We start from the raw sequence: 11626 nt of genomic DNA, 5'->3' as shown, positions 1-11626 counted from the left end.
TTTTTTGGGTTATATATAACTGAAGTGGTGTCTAAGAAGGAAGTACTATTTTATTCGAAATACCATTATAGTGAACATTAGTTGGTTCTAAATTTCTTTAGCTTGGTTAAAATTTCATAAAATGTCTCAATCTTATGCTACTGCAAGATTATATAGAAAAAATTATTTAAAGAGAAAGAGAGGACAACAAGTTGAAGATAGAAGAGGTCAGTTTTGCTATATTCACTTTTGGATTTTTTTGAAAGAAATTAAAATTTACATCTTTTCATTACAAATGCTTTTTACTATTATAAAATCGGTGTTCAATTAATATTATTGGTTGGATTTCTATGCTTTATTGTTTGATGTTGTTCCTACTTCTAATATTTCTCTTATTTTAAGTTTAAATATATTGGTACGTGGTATTTATTAACCTACCTGTTTAATTTTTTTGCTCTTCCCATAGTTTTAATTTTACGTTTAAAGTTCTTTTTTTTTCTTTAGGGGGATCAATTATTTTGCAAGATACTCCAATTATTAATGCCAATTTCATATTATCAGGTATGAGTTTATTGTTTTAAATTTTTTAATTTCTTCGTTAACTTAGAAAGTATAGTTATTATTTACATTATTTTTTTAATTATTTTAAAATATAAAAAGGACTCTTTTCTAATCATTGTTATCATGTTTATATTTTTTGTCTATTTATTTTGGTTTATATATTTCATTATTGAATTAATTTTTGTATATTCTTTTTATGTTGTTTATTATGCATTTAGTTATTAATAACTTCATACTTCATGATTGTCTGTTTAAATATTTATTTGACGTGTATATCTTTATATTTGATTTATTTATAATAAGTTTTTTTTTTTGTTTCATAATAAAAACCCAAATCAAGATGACTCTGAAATATATGATCCTACTATAAATTCTTGGAATGAGCTTCGGTCTCCTGTTGATCATCCACTTTTTTCACAAAGTGAAGTTCAAGGTATTTCAGTATACTTATAATTGATTTATTTATGGAGTTTGCATTTTTCGTATTAATTTAGATATAATCTACTCATTCAGTATATTTAGTCACGTTATGTTCCTTTTATAATTTTAATATTCTGGTCGTAATAAAATTTATATGACATTTTTTTACCAAATATAATATGAAAAAAATAGTATTCATTGATTTTAAATACTTTCAATACAAGTGTCTCAAATTTGGTTAGATTATTATTATTATCAAATATTTATATTTTCAATTTGTAGACAATGAGTATCCAGTGAATAATTTCTGAATCTTTAATTGTTTTACTGGTATATTTTTTTAAGAAAAAAAAATTAAGAAGCATTTAAGTCTTTATTTAATATAATTTTTTTACTTAGTTAAATTTGTAAGGATTTGTTTATTATTTAAATTTTTTATTCATTTTTGTAGGTTGTCTCGATATTGGTGACCCTGTGTATACTTGTTTATATTGTGGTGCATCGTTTTGGTTACTAGAGCGGGTTGAAAAACAGTCAAGAATTAATCAGCCTCTTTTTACACTTTGTTGTTTTCAAGGAAAAATTCAATTACCGTATCTTCAGAAAGCTCCAGATTTATTATATAATTTGATTCATGGTCATGATAGTAAGTCTTTACAGTTTCAGAAGAAAATTCGGTATTATAATAGTATGTTTGCTTTCACTTCTCTTGGTGGTAAAGTAATAGACTCAGTGAATGATGGAACTGGCCCACCACAATTCATCATAAGTGGTCAAAATTATCATAGGATTGGAAGTTTATTACCTCAGGCTGGTCAAGTTCCGAAATTTGCCCAATTATACATATATGACACAAAACATGAGTTAACGCATAGAGAAGGAATATTTGGATAAGGTCAACTCTTACAAAAATTTTGTTATGATTGTTTGTAATTTTAATTTGTTTCTTTTATTTTCAATTTCATTTTTAGTTAGTAAGATACTAATATGGATGTAACTTTGATTATTATAATCAAAATGTTCGTATCCTATTGTTTAAATATTGTTGTTAAGATTCATTCTAATTATAAAAAATGCATTTTTTTCATTTTAAGTAAAATTACTTAGTAATATTGTGTTATTATTTTTCTTAATTATAGGCAAAGTTCAAATATAGATAGACAGCTGATAATTGATTTGACCCAAATGATTGATCAACACAATCCCATAGCACAATCATTTAGAAGAGTGAGGGAATTCCATGAGAATCACCCGTCTCAGATGTTTTCTTTGAAATTGTTTAGTCAAAGAGAACGTGATCGAAGAGTTTATAATTATCCTTCGTGCGATGAAGTTGCTGCTTTGGTTGTTGGTGATTTTGATTCTTCTGATACTGGTCGTGATGTCATTGTTAAATCTGCAACTGGCCAACTTCAAAGAATATATGAGACACATGCTTTATACTGGCCATTGCAATATCCCTTGCTTTTTCCTTACGGGGAAGATGGTTATCAATTGGGTATTCCTTATCGAGATATTCAAGATATAAATGTTGCAGGGAGAAGAACTAGAGTATCCATGCGAGAATTTATCTATTTTCGTTTGCAAATGAGAGAGGATGAGGATAGCATTATTCATAAGTCTAGAAGATTGTTCCAACAGTTTGTTGTTGATTCATTCTCTATGATTGAGTCACAGAGGCTTTATGAAATCAGGAAAAAACATAGCACAATTAGAGGAGAAGTCTTACAAGGTATTGAAGAAGCTATGCGACGCGGTGATACTGAAGCATCATCAATTGGTACTCGAGTGATTTTGCCTTCTTCTTTCACTGGTGGTAAACGTTACATGTTTAATAATTGCCAAGATGCTATGGCTATTTGTAAGCATTTTGGGTATCCAGATCTATTTCTTACCCTTACTTGCAATCCTAACTGGCCTGAGTTTCAAAGATATATTAATCGTGATCAAGTTCCAATTGCTGATCGGCCAGACATTGCTTGCCGAGTCTTTCATGCTAAGATGAAGTGTCTTCTTAATGATCTTAAGAATGATGTTTTTTTTGGTCCTCTTAATGCAGGTATATCGAATATAGACAATTCTATATTGAATTTATGCTAAATTTCTATATTTACCGACATTTTTTTACTATTTAGGTATGTATACAATTGAGTTTCAAAAAAGAGGTTTGCCACATGCACATATTCTACTTTGGCTTGATGGAAGGAATAGATTGCAGAATATTGAAATTGTTGATGAGTTGATTTGTGCGGAACTTCCTAATCCTATGAAGTTTTCACATTTGTATAGTGTGGTTAGTAAATACATGATTCATGGCCCTTGTGGTAGGGTAAGACCAACTTCTCCATGCATGAAAGATGGAAGATGCTCCAAGTTTTATCCGAAGCAGTTTGTTAATTATACGAGTTTTGATGAAGATGGTTATCCTATTTACAAGCGTCGAGATATTGGTGTTACAGTTAAAAGTCATGGTGTTGATCTTGATAATAGATTTGTTGTTCCATATAATCCATTATTGTTGATGAAGTACCAGGCTCATATTAATTTGGAATTTTGCAACAAGTCAAATGTTATAAAGTATCTTTTCAAGTACATTAACAAGGGTCCAGATCGTGTAACTGCAACTATTAGTCATTCAACTGAGACAACTCATTCTTTTGAAGTGGTTGATGAGATCAAACAGTATTATGATTGTCGGTATCTTTCACCTTGTGAATCTATGTGGAGAATTTTTGCATATGAAATTCATCATAGATGGCCACCTGTGCAAAGACTCAGATTTCATTTACCTAATCAGCAGCATGTTGTGTTCGATGATCATGATACTATTGGCTCTGTTTTAATAAGAAATAGAGATTTGATGACAATGTTTACTGCTTGGATGATGGCTAATCGAACATATGTTGAAGGACGAACACTAACATATGTTGAGTTCCCAAGTAAATTCGTTTATGATTTACAATCTCGACAGTGAAAACCAAGAAGAAGGGGATTTTCTATAGGAAGATTGAGTTTTGTTCATCCTTCAACTGGTGAGCTGTTCTATATGCGTATGCTTCTCAATGTGCAAAGAGGATGCACCAGTTTTCGAAGTATAAGGACTGTCAATTCTGTTTTATATGATACATTCCAAGAGGCATGTTCTGCCATGGGATTTTTAATAGATGATAATGAGTTTGTCTTGGCCATTAATGAAGCGGCTGAGTTATCTTCTGGCACCCAATTGAGAAAACTTTTTGTTTCATTGTTAATATCTGGTTCTGTCTCTAGGCCCGTTTTAGTTTGGAATCAAACTTGGAAATATTTATCTGATGATATCATTTATTACAGGCGAAGTGAGCTTCATTTTCCAGGTATTTACTTAATCTTTAGTTTATCTTTTTTATTTATAGGATTAAGAAAAACTCTTAACAATAAATAAATCGAAAATGATATGCAGAAAGTTTAGAATACATACATAGCATGATAGGAAAAATTTTCAAACAATACAAGTTTTTGATATCTTGATGAATTTACTAACTGAAAAAAAATATATTGCAGGAATAACAATGACTGACGAAGAGTTACAAACATTTTGTCTAATAGAGATAGAGAAATTGCTACAGGCCAATGGAAAATCATTAAGAGATTTTGCTGGTATGCCGCTTCCTAATGTTAATTTGGTCTCACAATTTAGTAATTCTTTGGTGTTGCGTGAATTAGAATATGACATTTCTGTGATGCTTGAAGAACACGATTCAAATTTTTCAAAGTTGAATGAAGAACAGAAGTCAATCTATGATAGGATTATACATTGTGTTACTAACAAGGAACACGGGTTGTTTTTCATTTATGGGTTTGGTGGGACTGGAAAAACTTTTTTGTATAGACTCTTATCTGCCAAATTGCGTTCTCAAAGAAGAATTGTTATTAATGTTGCTTCAAGTGGAATTGCTTCATTATTGTTACCTGGTGGTAAGACAGCTCATTCTATGTTTGGTATCCCAATTGAATTGAATGAAGATACTATTTGTAGAATTCCGAAAGATAGTCCTAAGGCTGATTTAATTCGACTTGCTGAGCTAATTATTTGGGATGAAGCTCCAATGACTAACAAGTTGGCATTTGAAGCTTTAGACAGAAGTTTTCGAGACATAATGACGTCGATTTCAGTGTCTAACAAAGATCTACCTTTTGGAGGAAAAATCATTGTTCTTGGAGGTGATTTTCGATAGGTTTTGCCTGTTATTCCTAAAGCTTCTCGTGCTGAGATTGTTATGGCATCAATCAATTCTTCAATTCTTTGGAAGCACTTTGAAGTGTTGACGTTGACAAAAAATATGCGGTTAGAAAGTGCTACAAATCAATCAAATTTGGAAGAATTGAAAAGGTTTTCCGATTGGATTCTTCAGATTGGAGAAGGGCGTATTGGGACAATAATTAACGAAAAGCTTTTAGTTCAAATTCCAAATGAGTTTCTGATTTTTCCTTCTGATAATCCAATTGATGATATTATAAATGCAATTTATCCTGACATAGTTAGAAACTTTGATGATACTGGTTTTTTCCAAGACAGAGCCATATTAGCTCCAACAGTAGAGATTGTTGAAGAAATCAATGATCACATTGTTCAATTGCTACCTGGGACAGAAAAAGAGTATCTAAGTGCTGATTCTATATGTGGTAGTGATGCTTATTGTGACGTTGATGTTGATTGGATAAATACTGAGTTTTTGAATCAAATAAAATGTTCAGGGTTACCGAATCACTCATTGAAATTGAAGAAAGGTGTGCCTATTATTTTGTTGAGAAATATTGATCCAGCTGGTGGTTTATGCAATGGTACTCGCCTTATTGTTAGAGATCTAGGAACAAATGTGATTGGAGCTGAGATTGTCTCAGGGAGTCACATTGGAGATAAAGTTTTCATTCCTCGGATGAATTTAATTCCAAGTGACGCTGGGATACCTTTCAAATTTCAACGGAGACAATTTCCTATAAACTTGTGCTTTGCAATGACTATCAATAAGAGTCAAGGTCAAACTCTATCCAATTGTATTAAATATAAAAATAAATTAGAATGTTAACCTATTTTATATGATTCAGTTTATTCAAATACGTTTTAACAAATTATTTTTCTATTTACTAAATTGTATTTTTATGAAATTATCTTTAAAAAGTTTTTTAATTGGTAAAATATTTTTTTAATATACTCTTAAATAATTTTTTGTCTTCAATAATTTTTTATTTATTAAATTTTAATTTTACCAAAATTTCTTTAATAAAAATTATATTTTACTATTAATTTCCTAATATCAATGCACATTTTTTTAACATTAAATAAAATTTTTTTATCAATATTATATGTATAACAATTAATAATAATAATTAATGAACTAATAAATAATTAACAAAACAAATCCCTTCAAATCAATAACCCACTAATCCTGAAATCCTAAACCCACTCTTACATCCACATTATTGAAAAGAGAGAAGCCACTCTCCACCAATTATTATTACCGTTTTAATTTTGATTCTCTATCCGTTTCATTTTTCATTTATATTTTTGTGGTAAATTGCTAAAAGATAATTGAAAAACATTTTAAAATGTTATAGTATAATTTATTTACAATAAAAAAAGATAATTATAAAAAATAGCAAATTAATGGATTACATGTTTACATATAATCTTTTCACACTTTTTAAAATTGATCAAATTAAAAAAATTAAATGATTTTTGAATTTATGAAAAAAATTCATGGAACTAAATATACATTTTACTATTTTTCATCCTTTTCTTTTAATTTTTTTATCTTTTTTTCTCTTTTTCTTCTTCTATATTTTAATTTTTTATTTTTTTATTTTGTTTAATATACCTTTCAATCATTATTTTTTTTAATATGTATGCATTTTGTTATATATATATTTTTTGGTTATTTATAAATGTATAAAATAATATGCGCATTCTATTTTAACTAATTATATTTACTTATTCTAATTGAAATATCAAATTATTTATTTTTCATATCATGTATAAGACCGTGCAATTGCACGGGTCTTCACACTAGATTTAAATCAATGGAATGAATGAATGTTTTATCCAGGTAGTTTAGCCAAATTTGACATAGTCAAAATTTTAATAACAGAACTCAAATGTTTGTGATTCATTCGGAGCACACAAAAAATATTTATAATAAAAATAAAAGTATTTAGATTATTTTTTAAATATTTATTGTGTATTTAACTGAGTTATTTTAATATGAATGAGATGTATAGAATATAAAAATATAATTAAAAAATTTATTTTTATTTGTTATTTTTTAATATGAATGTTTTTTATTTCAAAAAATGCTAAAGAATTATTTTTTTAATAAGTTGAACCAAGTTAAATTTATGTATGTATATCCTTTTAATATGTCTTTGTTCTTCTTTTTCTTCTTCATTTTTTTCTTGTTCAACTTGTATTATTATCATATTTTTTCACTTTTTCCTTTTTTTTTCTTTTTTCTCGTCTTTCTTTTTTTTTTCTTTTATTTTATCATCTCACTACTACCACTATTATTATCATCATCATCTTCTTCGTCTTAGTTTATATATATCACATAATTAGTTTAGCAATAATAAAAAATTAGTTATAAATAATACAAAAAAATTTAGTGAATGACACTGAAAATTTATTGGAAACAATACTAGATTTTTTGGCAAATGACATAAGAAATTTTTAAAAAATTTGTGTCACGATGAAAAAATTCTTATATCAAAATAATTCTTCTTCTTAACAAAAATCGGTGCCATGGTTAAAAGATTTTTATGTTATGGTTAAAAGATTCTTGTATCAAAATTAAGAAATTTTCAGTGTCATGTTAAAAGATTTTGGTGATATTTTTTTAATCAATTTTATATAATTCAAAATTTTGATCCCTTTTTTTTCTTTATCATCATCTTTTTCTTTATTTTTATTCTTATTTCACATCCTCGTAATTTTTTATGTTTCACTCTCTTAACATTAATAAAAATAAGAAAAGAAGAAGAAAAAATTAAACAAAAAAATAAGAAACAAAAACTACCGCAAAAAAAAAGAGTAGGAGGAGAAATAAAAAAAACGTAGTAGTAACAAAAAAAAGAATGATAATAAAAAAAAAAACATGCGAAGAAAAAAGTGTGTGATTCATGTGCACTTTGTGTAAATAGTTTTTATTAGATTTGGATAAATTTAATTGAATTTAGTTGACAAAAATACTTGAATAATGTATAAGAGAACTATTTTGTTTTAACTTTATTTTACATAATTAAGATCTGATGTATACATTCTTAATTAATTTGAATTTGGAATTGGATTCGTATTATTAATTAGTCTTTATAGATGCATAACACAACAATATTTAAAATTGTGCAGGACAATGGTAAAAATAATGGAGTTCACAGTGAATGATCACACTAATAATATAATGAAATTTGATATTTTGTAATGATGAAATATGTAAAGAAAGTAGATATGTGATAGTTATTGGAATTGTAATTCGCGTATTAAAAATTTATGAATAGTTATGACTTTGATTTTTGGTACTTTGTTAAAATATTGTGCTGTGATCAAAGTCTTTTTTTTTGATAAAATTATATATGTTGAATTGATTGATTTAAATTTATATACATATTTTTTTGTCATTATTTAAATTACTCTTTCAAATTATAATTTAAAATTATATATGAATTTTGTGATGTCTTATTAAGAAGACTAATAAAAAAAAAGTTTTTTTGAGCTAACTTATAATAACCACGTTTAAAAAGTGTGGTCATATTGTACAATGGTACTCGATAGTTATGCTTGTTAACCGAACAGTTAACAAGCTTCAAAAATATCCGAACAATTGACAAGCTTCAAAAACATAATCATATTTTTATTTACCGGCATGCTTTTAAAGCGTAACCAAAACAAATTAATGGACACGTTTTAAAAATGTGGTTATATGTTCTTTTTTAGTATGCTTTAAAAGCATAATTATAGGGGCCAAGTTTTAAGCGTGATCATAAACAAAAATGTGACAAAAAATAAAGTCTGTTAATAAATTAACAAAAGCACAACGATAAAACAATCAACACATTTACAGATGTGACTCTTTTAAAAACGTACCAATAACTCAAAAGGCATAACAAAATATTGTCGCTACCTTTTTTGAGTTTTTCCATTTTTTGATACATTTTAAGAACGTGACAATAAACTATAGTTTTTTTTATAGTGGTAGTATGATATATTATCTCATTTCCATTAAATTCTTAATCTTTTTTCACTAGGAATACCTATGATGAGTAGCGTGTACGCCAAAAGGGAAGAAAAAAAAAAGCTCATTCATGATGCTAGGAATACAATGAGAACTTTCGCAATCCACTTTCTAGATTGGCTGTTGATAATGGACTAAAACCCCAAAGTGGTCCCTGAGATTGGGCGAGTTACCCATAATTGTCCTTGACTTTCAAAATTCCCTAACAGCATCCCTCACATTCAGCTCCGGGACCCATAGTTGCCCTTCGACCCTTTCCGGCGCTCAGTCAGCAAACGGAGGGATGATCTGGCACCTCCAATGCCACGCTGGAGCCAGCAACGGCTAGCTGATGTGGCAAATCTGAATTTTGTACCCAATCTGGTCCCTGGTCCCATTAAAACCCTAAAAGCTAAGATCATCCTCTTCATTGCCTGAGCTTCAAACTGCTGCTGCTAATTCCTTCTCAGATCATCCTCTTCATCGCCTCCAGTTCCAGGTAATAACACATACAGATCATATGCCTTCCATTTCGATCTGCCATTTCTTTGTTTCCTGATTGCTAGCTGCTGCTACCATAATACGAATGTAACTTGGCTAAATTTCAGTTTCCTCTAAAAATGTAATCACTCAATACTCAAAACTATAAGCTGCCGTTGCTTTTGTCAGTTTGCAATTGTTTGATGTAGCATTGCATTGTGTTACTTACTGTAGACATGTGCTGCAAATGCAAATGAAAAAGGTGACAAGGCTTCCTTGATTCCTCACTCCAGACGGCCTGCACTCCCCTCTCTGCAAATACCCCCATAGTCATTAGATGCCGCATTATCTTCTTTCGCAAAGACGGATGGTCCTTCCACATCCACCTACTTCAAGGACCCTCTCTCTTAATTGTAAAGGTTCATTCTCTCCATTGTCAAAGGTTGCCCACTCATTACCGGTTACTCCAATCGCATCTTTGGGTCAAGAAAGTGTACATGGCAGACATATGGGATGTGCTTCTGATTTAAATGTATGTCTCTTTTCTTCAATCAAGGCAACTGTTTTCATACAACGCTAAAAGCTAAGAATCGTTATTACCTGGAGCTGGAGGCGATGAAGAGGATGATCTGAGAAGGAATCAGCAGCAGCAGTTTGAAGCTCAGGCGATGAAGAGGATGATCTTAGCTTTTAGGGTTTTAATGAGACCAGGGACCAGATTGGGTACAAAATTCAGATTTGCTACATCAGCTAGCAGTTGCTGGCTCCAGCGTGGCATTGGAGGTGCCAGATCATCCCTCCGTTTGCTGATTGTGCGCCGGAAAGGGTCGAAGGGCAACTATGGGTTCCGGAGCTGAATGTGAGGGATGCTGTTAGGGAATTTTGAAAGTCAAGGACAATTATGGGTAACTCGTCTAATCTCAAAGACCACTTTGCGATTTTAGTCAATGAGTCGTTGATAATTCATAGAATCAAGTTTACTTGACAGATAACAAAAAATCAGTCTTGAGTAATAGTCAAATAACTTCGTTCAATCACCATTTTTGAAAATTATATTTTCATGGATTTTTTTCTTTTTTCCTTCCAATACTATAATTGCATCTGTGTCAACTGCTATAGACCCTCACCCCACCCTTTCATTACTTCCGTCCACGCTAAATTTTAATTTATTTGCTATTCAAATCTTTACTTAAATTTTGAATATTTATATTATTTTTAATTTTAAATATTTTTATATCTTATTTTTTAATTATTTTAATTTTTAAACTAACTGATGACAGATAATATTGATTCTAGACTTTTTTATTAGGATCGTTAAAATAGACTAAATTTATTGAATCAATTTGCTATTTATTTAAATAGATAAATTTTTGTCCGTAAAATTAGATTCATTTTTAAATTTTGACTTAAAAAAAAGTTAAATTTGATTAAAAATAACAATGTTTGTTTAACATTTTTAGTTTAAACAATTTATTGGATTAACTCGTTTAATCCATTGAGCTGGCCATATAAATGATTCGAACTAAACGTTTCTTATCTAGACCGCCTAAATCTAAATAAATCAAATTGACCCGTTTCTTATTTTTTGCATAAAAACTACCAATGTTAGTATGTCTTAAAGTTAGCCTCCTTCAATGAGGATGTGTTGATGAGGGTTTTTTTTTTAGGCCTATTACACATATAAGCTTTTTTGTTTTACAAGTTTTACAAGTTAGCACAAGTCCAACAAAATACATGCGCATTAAACTCCCACATTTAAGAGTAAATACACACACGTTATTCAACTACTTTTTATTTCTAAAGCGCGCTACTCATCATGCATTATGAACGACTCTTCTTCTTCTTCCTCCGATCCATGAAAACGAGTTTCTTGCCAAATTTGTTTGATCTTCTTCGTGCGTTCTCTCTTCGCCTTTTCATTCGTTGTTTTACCTGCGTTTATCACTAGT

The 11626-nt window shown here is 29.5% G+C and overlaps 4 protein-coding genes across 4 annotated transcripts; all 4 read left to right on the top strand.

The window, feature by feature from the left end:
* Positions 1 to 483: 483 nt before the first annotated feature.
* Positions 484 to 1854, top strand: LOC110275863 (uncharacterized; the record flags this gene model as incomplete). The annotated part of the gene is given in 3 exon segments (XM_021132207.2): positions 484 to 540; positions 881 to 973; positions 1412 to 1854. Coding segments are annotated over 3 exon segments (593 nt in total), but the record flags the coding sequence as incomplete, so codon positions are not given.
* Positions 1855 to 1947: 93 nt separating this feature from the next.
* Positions 1948 to 3943, top strand: LOC110275606 (uncharacterized). Its single transcript, XM_021131774.2, has 3 exons — positions 1948 to 1979; positions 2100 to 3019; positions 3096 to 3943. Exons 1-3 carry the CDS (start codon positions 1948 to 1950, stop codon positions 3932 to 3934), a joined length of 1791 nt encoding a protein of 596 aa, XP_020987433.1. The 3' UTR covers positions 3935 to 3943.
* On the top strand, positions 3943 to 5972 carry LOC107464295 (uncharacterized). The gene is made up of 2 exons (XM_016083225.3): positions 3943 to 4313; positions 4501 to 5972. Exons 1-2 carry the CDS (start codon positions 4007 to 4009, stop codon positions 5172 to 5174), a joined length of 981 nt encoding a protein of 326 aa, XP_015938711.1. The 5' UTR covers positions 3943 to 4006; the 3' UTR covers positions 5175 to 5972.
* LOC107464294 (uncharacterized) lies at positions 5217 to 10007 on the top strand. The gene is made up of 2 exons (XM_052254158.1): positions 5217 to 5861; positions 9912 to 10007. The coding sequence occupies exons 1-2, from the start codon at positions 5217 to 5219 to the stop codon at positions 10005 to 10007; spliced, it is 741 nt and encodes a 246-aa protein (XP_052110118.1).
* The last annotated feature ends 1619 nt before the right edge of the window (positions 10008 to 11626 follow it).

This window comes from Arachis duranensis, chromosome 9 (assembly GCF_000817695.3).
Source record: "Arachis duranensis cultivar V14167 chromosome 9, aradu.V14167.gnm2.J7QH, whole genome shotgun sequence".
Classification (NCBI taxonomy): domain Eukaryota; kingdom Viridiplantae; phylum Streptophyta; class Magnoliopsida; order Fabales; family Fabaceae; genus Arachis; species Arachis duranensis.
The sequence above is the reverse complement of the archived record's forward strand: the minus strand, read 5'-3'. Positions and strand labels throughout refer to the sequence as shown.